The sequence below is a fragment of the Triplophysa rosa genome, linkage group LG1 (genome assembly GCF_024868665.1).
Source record: "Triplophysa rosa linkage group LG1, Trosa_1v2, whole genome shotgun sequence".
Classification (NCBI taxonomy): Eukaryota; Metazoa; Chordata; class Actinopteri; order Cypriniformes; family Nemacheilidae; genus Triplophysa; species Triplophysa rosa.
This window is the reverse complement of record NC_079890.1, coordinates 32976564-32991366: the sequence shown is the minus strand read 5'-3', so window position 1 is coordinate 32991366 and position 14803 is coordinate 32976564. Positions and strand designations below refer to the sequence as shown.

General features: G+C 37.1%; 2 protein-coding genes across 3 annotated transcripts; one reads left to right on the top strand and one right to left on the bottom strand.

Annotated features, from left to right (window-relative positions):
* Nucleotides 1-246: 246 nt before the first annotated feature.
* Nucleotides 247-5721, bottom strand: dhcr7 (7-dehydrocholesterol reductase). Its single transcript, XM_057336509.1, has 8 exons — nucleotides 5644-5721; nucleotides 4284-4396; nucleotides 3449-3671; nucleotides 3253-3343; nucleotides 2896-3109; nucleotides 2578-2782; nucleotides 1852-1983; nucleotides 247-1607 (listed from the first exon to the last, which is right to left on the bottom strand). Exons 2-8 carry the CDS (start codon nucleotides 4388-4390, stop codon nucleotides 1143-1145), a joined length of 1437 nt encoding a protein of 478 aa, XP_057192492.1. The 5' UTR covers nucleotides 4391-4396; nucleotides 5644-5721; the 3' UTR covers nucleotides 247-1142.
* A 448-nt stretch (nucleotides 5722-6169) lies between these two features.
* nadsyn1 (NAD synthetase 1) lies at nucleotides 6170-14471 on the top strand. 2 transcript variants are annotated; one of them, XM_057336133.1, is made up of 21 exons: nucleotides 6170-6315; nucleotides 6443-6503; nucleotides 6769-6885; nucleotides 7038-7091; nucleotides 7182-7271; nucleotides 7384-7435; nucleotides 7661-7749; nucleotides 8521-8638; nucleotides 9038-9169; nucleotides 9263-9334; nucleotides 9405-9529; nucleotides 9836-9884; nucleotides 10122-10224; nucleotides 10321-10489; nucleotides 10595-10730; nucleotides 11494-11600; nucleotides 11677-11808; nucleotides 12080-12149; nucleotides 12662-12790; nucleotides 12921-13097; nucleotides 13187-14471. In XM_057336133.1, exons 1-21 carry the CDS (start codon nucleotides 6231-6233, stop codon nucleotides 13220-13222), a joined length of 2103 nt encoding a protein of 700 aa, XP_057192116.1. In that variant the 5' UTR covers nucleotides 6170-6230; the 3' UTR covers nucleotides 13223-14471. The 2 variants fall into 2 exon arrangements, 1 of the variants encoding a protein (XP_057192116.1); XR_008963134.1 differs by lacking the exons at nucleotides 12921-13097; nucleotides 13187-14471 and having other exon boundaries at nucleotides 11677-11877; nucleotides 12662-12687.
* The last annotated feature ends 332 nt before the right edge of the window (nucleotides 14472-14803 follow it).

The window sequence follows — 14803 nt, the reverse complement described above, 5'->3', positions numbered from 1 at the left end:
ATTAGTCATTTGCTTCTAAAAGATTTCAGCGATATTGTCTACTTCAGGTTTCAGGTAAATAAAAAAACGTAATGTAATATAAAAAAATGCTTGTTTCGGTGTTCTTGTGTGAGGTGTGTTGTCAAAAATTAATCTCTCATGCCACCTGCTGTCGAAAATGTAACCTTAGTTATCCTGGGTGTAAGTAAAAACATACTCAAAATTTATTTTTACTGAAGTTTTTAAACATTTCAGATGTAAATGTATTTGTTCAGCACCTACAGTGAGAGACACAATAAGTTTACCAGTAAAAGAAATAAAGACAACCTGTAAAATCGTTTGTTCAAATTTTCTATTTGAATTGTTTTGCTGGTAAAACAAACAGAAGTAATAGTATTCATACCAGAATTTCTGTAGTATTTTTGCCTCCTTTAACCTGTACCATTAAAAAACTACAGTGTTTTTTACTCCACATTAAACAAATTAGAGAAACCACCACCAACAGGAATGGTGAAATATGTTCAAAGGTAGGAACATTGAGACTTGAGTTGATCACAGTATATTTAGCAGCTAGCGGTTTTTGAAGTCCATTCTATATAGAAGTGTGTCGCCTTGAAAATCCTGTAAGATATTTTCCCATGCACACCACACTCACACATAAACAAGCAAACTCATCTTTGTAAAACCTTTCATTCATTCATACACCATTCCATTCCAACTACCTGAAAGACAAACGTCCATAAAAGTTTAGAAATGAACCAGTACAGGCAGCCACAGAAAACAAGTGGCTTTGGTGTACGAGGCCGTGGTGGTTAAAACAAGATTTGTATTCTGGGATATGTGAGAATACGTTCACTCTAGAACAGTGGTTCTCAAACGTTTTTGTTGTAAGGCCCCCTTTGTGTAGAGTGCATTGCTTTGCGGCCCCCCAAATAAAGACTTATAATCTTAAACTTAAAATTTTAATTAAACCAAGAAAATATTCAGTTAAACAATGCTAAAACATAAATTCTTTTGGTTGGTGGCGTTGTTTTTCTGATGTTTTATTGCACAAAATTTATGATAAATATCCATATTTCTAAAATGCCACAAAATCTGTGGCCCCCCGGAACAATCTTGGGGCCCCCCAGGAGGCCACGGCCCCCAGTTTGAGAACCACTACTCTAGAAGATGCCGGGCAACAGACGGTGGGGCACGGCGGCGGTGTAGCGTTCCCAGTCCTTGCTGTATTTGCAACTGCAGCGGTGCTCATCACGTATGCAGCGATGTACCAGCAGGATGGTCATGTAGATGATGTAAAAATACGGCAACAAGTGCTCGCCGCCACAGGCCATGCAGTACGCCAGCGAGCCCATCAGGTCGCCCGTGTAGTTCATATGGCGGGCCATTCCCCAGAAGGCTGATGTCATCAGCTTGCTTTTGTGAAGGCCACCATCGGCCGATCGGTAGGAACATTCGATGAAAGTGGGCTTTTTACCCCAGATTTTGCAGTTGCCCTCTGTGCGACGGAAAAGGTCTTTCTGATGGTTCGTTGCACGGAAGATGTAGTATCCCAGCAGACCCAGGATGAGGACACCTGCAGCGTGGGGTGTGGATAACTGGACGGGGTTGTAGACCAGGTAAAGTCCCTATAGAGAAGGTAACAGAAACGTAAAGAAAATGGTACAGTAAGATCGATAAGGCATCTTCTTGGTGGATTTTGTTTTTTGCAGTGATCAGAGGATAAAACAATAGAAAGTTTTGTTGACTATTTATTGCAAATATTTCTTTACTTTTTTCCCGTCACATAACTGTAAGCTGACAGCTCAAATAAATAAATGTATTTTTTTGACATTGTGCAGTAAACCTCGCTGGACATCTGATGAGACGCACCTGCAGTGTATAAAGGAAAGGAAGCCAGACGCAGTCTCCCCATCCCAGGTACCAGCCAAAGTGATCATGGCAGATGTCAATAGTTTTCAGGTACCAGGCTTCATTCCAGAAGAAGTCCAACACATAGATGGCCTTAGAGCAATAAAAGATATGTGTTATACTTAGTAGGCATGACAGAAATAGCTTTAATGTAACCAATGGAGAAAGTCACTATAGCGCCAAGATCACAGGTGTGATTTAGGGGGATTGTATATACTCATAGGAGGTACAGTTTTAGATAAAAAAGTAAATATAATGTAGTTATCAAAATGAAGAATAGAATTAAAGATGGCTTTAAAAAGAAGTAGCAAAAATAATGAGCAGATCTTTGACATGTAATTCATTAGGAAATATCCAACTGTTCTATATTTTAAGGGATATTTGAACCAAACATGAAAATTCTTTCATTATTTATTCACCCTCACGTTATTCCAAACCTGTATGACTTTCTGTCTTCTGCAGAACACAAAAGAACATATTTTAAAGAATGTTGGTAACCAAACAATACCGGGCCACATTGACTTCTATTGTTTGCACACAAACCACGGAGACATTTCTCAAAATATATTCCACAGAAGAAAGAGTCATACATAGGTTATGAACTACACGAGGGTGAATAAATGACAGAATTTTGCAGATTATTTTAGCAGTTAGTTTGTAGTGCCACCTAGTGGCTAGATGACTCACTTGCAAAACGTTGACCAGGATCATGGAGTTTGTCACGTAACCATACAGCTCCTGCTGTTTGGCAGCATATGACAGGTTGATAAGAGTCCACGCTACAATACCCGGCCGTCCATTAAAGAAAAGCTTAAAGTCGAACCATTTTCCTACACGTGGGTTGAACTCAATTCCCATCATGTAATTATAAAATATGTTGCCTGTGAATTTACTGCAAAAAAACAAAACAAAAACAAACAAACAGGACAGTTAATACATTTCTGTACAGCATAAAATCAAAACCTCTGACAGTCTATTTATGATTCTCCACATAAATATTCTCACCAGTCCTCTGGATTGGTAGGAAACAGATAAGCTTTGAAAAAAACAAAAGTGGACACGAAATAGCCGAGGATGTTTGTGCACCACAACAAAGGGATCCAGTTGTCGATGATGATGGTTGGAGAAAACCAGTGGAAGTATTGTGCATTGGCCACCCATAAAACATGAGTTATTATCCAGCACTGTAGACCGTTGATCTCATATTTATTTATTAGGCCTAGGAGGAAAAACAACCACACTATAAGACTGAAACAGGTGACAATGACGTGGGTGTAATTGGTGGTTAAAATAAGCCCATGAGATGGGATTTTCTACACTATCAAGCACTGCTAACTAATCTAAATCTATTGATCCCTCTACCTGCTGGTGTTCGGGCACCATCCTGAACTCCTCCCACGTAGCCTGGCAAGATCTTGTGCAAAAAATCCGGAATGCATATGTACAACACCACCTAGTGCAGAGACAACTTAGTATTACGATTCATGCTGAAATATCATATTCATCATGTACGACAGTAAGAGTTATTTTACGTCAATAAGGATCTAGTTCTCTCCACCTGAAAAGTGACCCATGTGGCGTAGATCTTGGCAGCAGTCCATGTGAAGGAAGGGGCTCGATTCCAGATGGTGAGCAGGGTGGCATCACCGTTGTAGAGGTCCAGTAATGGATGGGTGACGGAGCACTGGTACTGATCACATGCCATGACGAAGAAAAACACGATAAAGGGGGCGAGACACAGCAGCAGTACCACGCCTGTCAGAGAGAACCAATCCACCTCCCTACAGAGAAGATGAACATAAGTGACAATAGAACAGGTGATGACATTACTATGAGAGTAGACTTCAAACCACTGTTATGAAATCCATCCATCCATTTATACATTTATATATGAAGAGTTTGGTTCCAAAATGAGATTTTTCAAAAATCATGTTTTTTATTGTTATCAGCTGGAGATATTATGTTTATTATGTTTTTATTGTGTTTTGTCATTTTAGTTAGCTGTATTCGTGGTGTTATTATGGCTTAAATCAAAACAAACCAACTGCAGTTTGATTGATATTAATTGGAATCCACAATAAAAAAACACGATTTTTGAAAATGTTTAAAAACGGAGTTATCTCATTTTGGAACCAATCTCGTCATATACTTTATGCATATAGCAAATTAATTTGTATGACTAAATATTTAATATATTTATTGTTCCAAACATTGCAACTTTACTGGACTGGAAATTGCTTTTTTTAATCCTTCGATATATGTCTATATTTAGTTTGGTGAAGCTAGTAACTGCTTTCTGTATAAGTCGAATATTGTTGTTGAACATAAAGTATGCACACTTTTGAGATAAGCATGCATAAGTATCATACGTTTGATAAGACACAGGGCCTTACCATGCTCTTCCCCACTGTGCTGGCTCTTGTGCATGGTTTACTGCACCAGCCCCTGCTCCATTGGCACTGGCCCTATGGCGCTTTCTTACAGAGCTGCCTGTCGTCATGGATGTCTGATGGGGTGAGAATTAAGAAAGAAAGAGTAAGATTGTGGAAAAAGAATATACAGTAAGAACAACATCTGAGATGTAACCTGCAAACCAATATGAGCCTGCCCCCTAATTTGGTGTGAAGGGGAGAACAAAGTACACTAGGCCTACATAATAAAGATAACAAATGAAGATAATAAGTCAAACGTATATGTTACATATGCCATTTGCATCAGTTGTGTGGCAATTTAAAGAGCACAGTTCATGATTTAGAATGGAATGATCCTTATAAAAATGTTTTTGTTATTATATTACCATAGTTATTTGTATAGTAATACAAATGGTAATCAGTGGTATCAGTCTGTCAATAAAAGTGCTTACTACACGTGTACTATAATAAACCCATAGTGGGTATGGTATTTGGATTATGCAGTTTAAAAATGTGCATGTTAAAAAGTAATTTATGAAAAGGTGCAGAAACTTAATCTTATTTTTTTGTCAGATTGACTATTATTTGTATTCCCATAGTTTTAGTACAAAAACCAGGGTTAAATTGTCCTTACTGTGTTGAGACCAAAGTAAATTGGTTGTTAGTATGATTTGCAGACAAATACAAAAAAAAGATATATATATAAATATAATATATATACNNNNATATATATATATATATATATAGTTGAACTATATGAATAATTAATTTTCATAAACAATATTATTTTTTTAAATAATAATTTCGTGCTGAGCTTACAAGAGCGTCAAGTAACTTAAGTGACGTGATTCATACTTTTGGCAAAACAAACTCCTTGATCTAATCTGCAATAAACCGATTTCAATGGTGAAATACGACTCCAATCCTCAGAAAGCTTCCTGCGAAGGATTACAGCCATTATTACATTGAATATCCATGAGACTACAATAACAAAACTTTTCTTGAAAGCAGTTCTTGTTGCACAAAGTCTAAAGTAACGTTTATGCTGTGGCTGAATAATAATAACAGAGAACGACGTGAGCATGCAGGTTTCGTGACATACTTTCGCATGTCAAGTTTACAGTAACGTTAGATCCATTACGTCGAACAATTATACGCAGATAAACTTGCATTAGTGACTGGAGAAGAAAAGGAAGTGAATAGAATAAAAACTGATACTGTAATTTACTGGGCTGCACATGCAATGCATAATTCTTGTCAATCTTACGAAAAGAAGATTACATTATTATACGTTAATTGACAAAAGCAACTGTGTATTACAGTAAAATATCACAATACTTACAGTTATATGGCTGATGCTGCGCCACTACTAACGTTGCCCAGATGTTCAGTGATGTACGTGAAAAGGGGAGTCTCTAGCCACACTAACCCCACCCACAATCGGTTTAATGACCAATTAAAGAAAAGCGAAAAACATACTCATGTCTGTGATTGGACACCCGAGACCTGAACCCATAAGCGCCTGATGAGCTCAGCCATAGGCACGAGTCATCCAGGAATGAGCCCTATTTTGTTGTCAAGAGCATCCATGTGCACCACATTTACGCAGTAGTACTAGATACTGTTATTCCTTAATCATTAAAAAAGATCAATTATTTGATGATTGCCTTTTTGAAAAGTTATAAAACAATTCATTGATCCGCTGCTATCAGTGCTGCACACTTGACTGTTTTTAGAATTAGTGTGCTCACGTTATGTGATTTTTCCTCAATCTACAGACTGACTTTTATTTTGAAGTAAACAGTAACCAAGGGCTTTGAGAGTAACATTTGAAGACCGGAAATACACTACACAAAATAAAGGTTTTGCACACTGAGTGTCAAGTGCAAACTTTGTTTCACACATTTTAAAAATTCCTCGCCGTGTGAAATGGGTCGCAAGGTTACATTAGCGACTTGCTCCTTGAATCAGTGGGCGTTGGATTTTAATGGTAACCTGTCCAGAATCCTTAAAAGTAAGTTTTGATAGTTGTAGACTTGTAGTTTCACGTTACTACAGTAGTTTGTACTGTCTGTTGATCTGCCTATGATCTTAAAGTGACCTCGCCCCCATGTGTACATCGACATTATTTCACCAAACAGGTATAGAGATTGCCAAGAAGGAGGGAGCAAAATACAGACTGGGGCCAGAGCTGGAGATCTGGTAATACTGTATTCTTGAACCCACAAACTATGAATATTAAGGAAGCAAACTGTGTTAAGCATTTCAGTAATTCGTGATATTTAATGCTTTGGTGAGTAATTGGTGTAAATCAGATCTGTTCTCAAAGAAATTGCAGTTTGAATCTTTTATTTATTTATTAATTATTTTTTTATTTTCTCCATATCATACAGTTTCACAGGATTAAGTAAATAGTAAGGAATTCAAGTAAAGCTGTAAACTGATGATGTGTTAATGTTTGCATTAGTGGCTATGGCTGTGCAGACCATTTCTACGAATCTGACACCTTGCTCCACTCCTTCCAAGTCCTGAAGTCACTCTTGGAATCTCCTTTGACCCAAGATATTATCTGTGATGTGGGAATGTAGGTTGTGGGCTCTACAGTGTTTTTGCATTGAGTTAACAAATAGTGTTTTTAAATTTCATAAAGGTCATCTAAACCAGTAGAACATTTGTTTTGTTGTAGTTCAAAGTTTCCAAAAAATAAAATTTCATTTTAAGATGCTCTTTCTATAGGCCTGTTATGCATCACAATGTTCGATATAACTGCAGAGTCATCTTCCTGAACAAGTAAGATTTTGTTACATGTATATACAGTGAAGTAAACAACTTTGATTACTGACCATCAAAGCAATACGATTATATTTAATATTGTCACAGAAAGATACTGTTGATTCGTCCGAAAATGCTCTTGGCGAATTATGGCAACAACAGAGAATTTCGATGGTTTTCACCTTGGAGTCAACCCAGGTCAGTATGCTTGTAAAAAGTTAAAGTGACTGAATTATATTGAATAGCAATCAGTACAGAATGAATTTAAATGGATGAGATGTTACCTTGATTAAACGTTCTAACTTAACAGGCGTGTAGAGGAGTATTTTTTACCAAGAATGATTCAGGATGTGACAGGACAGGTAAAGTATTACGAGCTTAACTACCTGTTCCACAAATTATTTCATAGCATAAGAATCTACAAAAGACATTTCATAATATTGCCAGTCCTAATTGTAATGTTATATATTATCCATTGCGAGCTTGAAATGTATCATACCTCCTTTTGTGCAATATATAAAATATTTTTTAAATAATAGTTTTTGAACAATTAATCTCATTTTAACTGATCTCATCATCACTTGCAGTCCACAGTACCATTTGGAGATGGGGTGCTATCCACCAAGGACACTTGCATTGGGAGTGAGATTTGTGCTGAACTGTGGAACCCCAGAAGGTATTGCTCTACAAATACAGTCACCTATCTTTATAATGCCATAGAACACATGCAAAAGTAATAACATCCTTGTTTTAAATGCTACATTAGATTTACATTTAGTCATTTAGCAGACGCTTTTATCCAAAGCGACTTACGAATTAGGTAAGCAATGGGAGCAATTGAAACATACAAAGCTAAGGGGTTTTTGAACTCTTCACTTGTTGAATTAGTCATTTAGTGTATGTTTTATAATCTTAATTTGAATACGGCAATAAATTGTAAAACATTTTATTTGAATATGACTACATTTTTGTTTTAAGATCTTAATTTAAATATGTCAGCATGAGACCTCATACTACAATATTTCTATGATTAAATGACTGACAGAGACCCATGCTCTATCAGCCAATCACTGTGGTCATAGTCAGTAAACTTGCTGACATCATCCATAGCAACGAGGTCAACCCCGCCCTTTTTCTTAGCGTAACATTTATTTCTGTTCCTTAGTAAAAGTTGCTCTCAGCAGCGTTGTGAATAGCTTTTAAGTGGAAACTCTTAACTAAAAACTTTTACTGCTGTTTAGGAGAGCTCTTAGTGTTAAGATAAAATGTTTTGTGAATACGGGCCCAGATCTGATCGGTCAGGTCAACCACCAAACATCTTTAGCAAGAATTTAGATATTTTAACAGTTTGATTTCTTTGAGTACTGTTATAGAAACTGTGTGGTGTCGATGAAGTTTCCAAATATATTTCTTAAGACCTTTGAACTTTCTTTTATTTTTTCTTTAGTCCACATGTTGACATGGGTTTGGATGGTGTTGAGATCTTTACCAATTCTTCTGCGAGCTACCATGAGCTACGCAAGGCTGACCACAGGGTCAATTTGGTGAAATCTGCCACCACGAAGGTAAATCCATTCAGCAAGAATGTTTGTGTTATGTGTCGTTTACATTTGATGTGACATGTTTGATAGGAACTGTCAAAGCTCATGTAAATCAACTAGATTTTAAATTACAATTTATGACGATGAACATATGAAGAGTTTGGCTCCAAAATGAGATAATTCCGTTATGTTTTTTTGATTGTGCATTCCAATTAATATCAATCAAACTGCAGTTGGTTTGTTTTGATTTAAGCCATCGTAATTCAAGACATGCAGCTAACTGACACAATAAAACACAATAAAAACATGATTTCATTTTTTTTTTAAAGGGAGTTACCGTATCTCATTTTGGAACCAAACTCTTCAAATATACAGTACAGTACAGTCCAAATTTCAGTAGGTGAAACTGAGTTTGTGTTTCAGAGTGGAGGGATCTATCTATTTGCCAATCAGAAGGGCTGTGATGGAGACCGCTTGTACTATGATGGATGTTCTATGATTGCTATTAACGGAGATATTGTTGCCCGGGGAGCACAGTTCTCACTTGAGGATGTGGTATGATCAAATCCAATTTACACGTATGCCGTCTTTGTACTGTTACAATATCTGTGTGTAGTATGGTGATTGGTTCTTTCTCTTGACCTGCAGGAGGTTGTCACAGCCACTCTTGATCTGGAAGATGTGCGCAGTTATCGTGGAGAGAGATGTCACCCTCATATGGTCAGTAGCGCTGGAAAACATAAAGTATTTTAAATTTGCATTTGATTATACTTTTATTTTTCCTGTATAGGAGTATGAACACAAACCCTACCAGAGGATCAAAACAGACTTCTCACTGTCCAGCTGTGGTGATATGTGTCTGCCCACACTTCAGCCTGTGAAGTGGACTTTACACACCCCGGAAGAAGAGATCAGGTAACAAGATTGACTGGTCACTTTAATTAGTATGCTAACAGTAGGCCTACATTCTAGGGAAGAAATGCTAATGTATTGTGCGCCCTCTAGTGGAGCTGTTATATAACCTCATGTATTGCCTAAAGGCTAAAATAAAATAAGAGTGTGAGCATGCTGCATTTGAACTATAATAAAAAAAAAAAAAAAACTCTCAGGCATGAGCTGGAAAAATGGAATTTTACCAACATAAGTTTTCTATTTACAGTGTGTATTTGTGATGTTGAAATAGTGTTAACTCTGTTATCATGTTTTTGGATGTTATTTTAGTCTTGGTCCTGCCTGTTGGTTATGGGACTACCTCAGGCGAAGTGGACAGGTGTGTGTTTTCAGGTTCCTCAGTAGATGTAAATACTCAGTATGTTTGTGCTTTGTAGTTATTTTCTGAATTAAGATATCTGAAAATGTAACGTGCTATAATGAAATGTAATAAATTCGGTACAACATACACTGTGATATATAAATACTTCACAAAATAATATATCATTACTTTTTCAAACTGCTATAATGAGAATGAGTCCCACTGTCATAGATGTGTTTATTTGTATTTTTTCAGGCCGGCTTCCTTCTTCCTCTCAGTGGTGGTGTAGACAGTTCATCAAGTGCCTGTATTGTGTTCTCCATGTGTGTGCAGATCTGCCAAGCTGTCAGCCAAGGCAGTAAGACATATACAGTACACTACAAACATAAGAAGCACTTCATTCTAAGGCCTAATTAAAGTACTTATCTCTAACAAAGCTTCCCATCCCTGTTAGATTCTCAAGTGTTGGAAGACGTGCAGCGTGTGGTGAACGATTCTTCCTACCGGCCCGATGACCCACGTGAGCTGTGTGGACGTCTTTTCACCACATGCTACATGGCTAGTGAAAACTCCTCACAGGACACACGCAGCAGAGCCAACGAGCTCGCGTCTCAGATCGGCAGGCAAGCGGATGCGTTTTATTTTGTATTTGAAAAAACTTATGGTAGTACAAAAAAATCTGTAATTGTGCAATCATTATGGTGAGCTTTTACTCATCCTTCTCATAGCAATCACCTAAATATCAATATTGACATGGCAGTGAAAGGCATGCTGGGAATCTTCTCCATGGTGACAGGGAAGTGGCCTCAGTTTCGTGCTAACGGGGGAAGTCCCAGAGAGAACTTGGCACTGCAGAATGTTCAGGTCAAATGAACCCTCATCATAATTATTAATTATGTAAAGATTGATCTCACACTTGAAAGCATCATTTCTTTGCTCCAAATGTAAATTTAAACTGCATTTTTGTTAACATTTTTGTTAAATAATAGTTTGGTTGACCCCTTGAAAGTCTCAGTCTTAGGCTGCTAATACTTCATGAATGTGCAAAGATGCAGTGTGTCAACATTTCCCAACTTGCCGTTGGTCATTGTCAAATTCCATGTTTATCATTAATTAATAATTTCATATGGCCTGTGACATCACAAATACAGAATGCAAACTTGTGAGAGCACATAGTGCAAAATGTTGCAAATTCGCTTACTTTTACAATAGCTGTTTGCTGGCATTGTAACACAACCACCACAATTTTCGCAGCAAGATAGCAGTTAGACACCCCAAGCTTCAAACAACCTTTTGCATTTGCTGAGCAGGAGTAACGCTGTGACATTTTTTTTACCATTTCCAGGACACGCGTGCTTTAGATCGGCCTGTTTGAATAAAGCGAATGTAACTGATGTTACACGTTTTCAAATGTTTGATTAGACAGCTTGGTTGCATTTGCAAAAGTATATTTCTAGTTCATCTTTTGATTATGAGTAAGGTATACAGTAAATGACATGGCACTTCAAGGTAGTTTCAAATACCATATTCGACTTTGGTTCTTGTCTAAACGATTATATTGATTTGCCCACCTACATATTTATTGCACATCCTTTGGACTGATATGTTCTCTTTTCCATCACCACAGGCTCGTATCAGGATGGTTTTGGCCTATCTCTTTGCTCAGCTCTGCCTGTGGGCTCAGGGGAAACCTGGGGGTTTATTAGTTCTTGGTTCCGCGAATGTGGATGAGAGGTTTGTCGTGAATTTCCTTTCATTTGTCACTGTTCGGTTTGCCACTGTCTAACAACAGTATTGTTTGTTTTATCAGTTTAACTGGATACTTCACAAAGTACGACTGTTCCAGTGCAGATATTAACCCCATCGGGGGTGTTAGTAAAATGGACTTGAAGGGCTTCCTAGAATACTGTGTAAAACGCTTCCAGCTCACAGCCCTCATAAGGTGTGTAACAGTGATCAGTTGTTACAGAATCAATGAGACTTGAGCATCTGAAATGAATGAAAATTCAAGGTGAGATTTACAGTAAAAAAAAATTCCACACAAAATGAAAATTAAGAGTCTCCCTGGGTTTCAACATTAACCCTAATGTTATTAACCCTGATAACATTATGTTTGTTAAACTATGAAAGAATTTTTGTTTTTGGGTGAACTATTCCTTTAATATTATCCTGTGAGTCTGGAACAGTAACACGGTTTGTCACCTTCTGTGCAGCATCCTGGAAGCTCCACCCACTGCAGAGCTCGAACCGCTGACTGATGGGAAGGTGGTCCAGACGGATGAGGTAAAACTGAGTTATCACAACAGTCCAGGCTCATTTACTAATAAAATGACTAATTGTAGAGGCACAAAAATAGCATAGACTTCACCAGGAAGGGTATGCAAATTTGACCTATAATGCTTTGAAAGAGCAGAGCTAGTCTGTTTGTCAGAGCCCTGATCCCAATACATCTTATGCACTATTTAACAAGCAAATCTGTCTACGCCAGAATTACACCTACTGTAAACAGAGTGCAAAACCGATACGTTTACTCCAAAACACTTTCAAAGCTATATCTAGTGCTTTTAAATAAAAAATACTTTCTGCGAACAATTATATATTCATGAAAAGTAAATAAATATTTTTGATTTTCTAAATGTCTTTGAATGCTGGATTCCACCGGATTCCATTCCATTGATATTATATCGACTGTCACAACAGTTCAGCTTTCCTTACATACATCCACAAATATGCAGACAAATACTTGTACAGTTCCCTGACCTTATGCACATTCCCCTGTGACCCCCATTCAACAGGCTGACATGGGAATGACCTACTCGGAACTCTCTGTGATTGGCAAACTCAGGAAGATCTCCAAGTGTGGCCCATACAGCATGTTTTGCAAGCTCATACACTCATGGAAAGAAGCATTTTCACCCTTGCAGGTTAAACACACTCTCTGACTATATGGCATTACAAAAACATGCTTGCCAAATGTTACAGCCCTTTTAGTGCTTTTAAATGTACTTTACTAATGTATTATTTTGAGTGAATACCTCTTTTTGGGTGTTGTAGGTGGCTGCTAAAGTGAAACACTTTTTTAGGATGTACTCAATCAATAGACACAAGATGACAACTGTAACACCTTCTTATCATGCGGAAAATTACAGCCCAGATGACAATCGCTTCGACCTCCGTCCTTTCCTCTATAACACACGGTGGGATTGGCAGTTCCGCTGCATCGATGACGAGGTCAGCATTTCCATACTTGTCAGTGTATCATACTGTTCTTCACTACAGAGAACACGATGCTTATACAATCTTTGTGTTTTGTTGTATAGGTGGCTGTGATTGAGAGAGATGGTGGTACTTTGTAGCTGTTACCAGATCCACACTCCATTGATCTGTGGTCTAAAGATCCATCCTGTCCAATGATGTGGAAGCAAACATTTAGGAGTACTCTTCACTCCTTTACCAAACTGTACCTCCTATCACCTGTTGATAGCTGCGATGTTATTGATTTAATGACTAAGCGATTTTAGCATTGGATTGCAAATAATGTGTTTGATTATTGATACACAGCACTATATGAATGACAGATAAGGGAACGTTTATGATAAACAGATAGTGCCTGATATCCTTTATTGTGATTGAAAAATTTGCTAAGGAAACAATTGTTTGGATCAGATCTGAGGCATATAGTGTGAGAGAAGCTGTTAACTAGGGTCAGTTCACACAGAATGACTGCGACTTATGCTGTATTTAAGCAGACAGTTAAAATTTCCAACATTAATTGTTTCATATTGATTTTTGATCATGTCAACCTATTTTCAGAGGTGGACAGTAAATGGAGTAAATTTACCTGAGTACTGTACTTAAAGGGATACTTCACCCAAAAATGAAAATGATGTCATCATTTACTCACCTTTGAGTTGTTCCAAATGTAAATAAATGTATTTGTTCTGATGAACACAGAGAAAGATATTTGGAAGAATGCTTATGATCTCAACACCCATTGACTCCCATAGTAGGAAAAATGACTATATCATTTTTTTGTTCTGTTGTCCACGAAGACATTTTGAAGAATGTAGGACAGCAAACAGTTCTGGGGCACTTTTGACTAGCATTGTTTTTTTCCTACTATGGTAGTCAATGGGTGTTGAGCTCTGTTGTAAGCATTATTTGGTTATAATCATATGCCAAGCTAACTACAAGTAGCGACGCTGCTAACTCAACTACATTTTTCAGTATCTTGGCGGAAGCTGAACTACTTTTAAAACAGTTTAGCTTTTCCAGTTGTTAATTACTTTTTTAAGAAGGAGCGGTGTAGCGCGACCAAAGTTATAATTACTTTTTTAAGAAAGTAGCGGTGTAGCGCGACCAAAGCTATATTCCGTTCTGCTTTAAGAGCAGCGCTGTGTAACGTATTTACTGTATCACAAACTGAAGTGGTTCATTATAGCCATCTACAGCAGTTGCTATGTATAGCGGTTTTACGCTTCACTGAGAAGAGATTGTAAAGGACGTACATGAGTGGGTAAATATTTAAAGTTCGAAACACCCATCCTATTTAGTATTAAATATGAATCTTACGAAAATAATAAATAAACAATACAATGATAATGGTAGTGTATTACATTATTTTAAACTTCTCTATTTATTTAAAACATTAGTCGATAACACGTGTATCACATCACATAAAAATATAGTATAGTATTTACTATAGTAAATTTAAGTATATTACAGCTGTCGAATAACATACTACCGTATTCTGTAGTATCTAGCTATAGTAAATTCATACACTTTATAAATTCTGTAGTATACTTTTATATTTACTAAAGTAAAAAAACGGTATTGTATCTAGGACATTTACTATACAGTTTGCTATAACAAATATTACACTCCTGTATTTTTTTAATGTGAGATTGTAAAAAATAAAAAAGTAGTTCAAAGAAGCT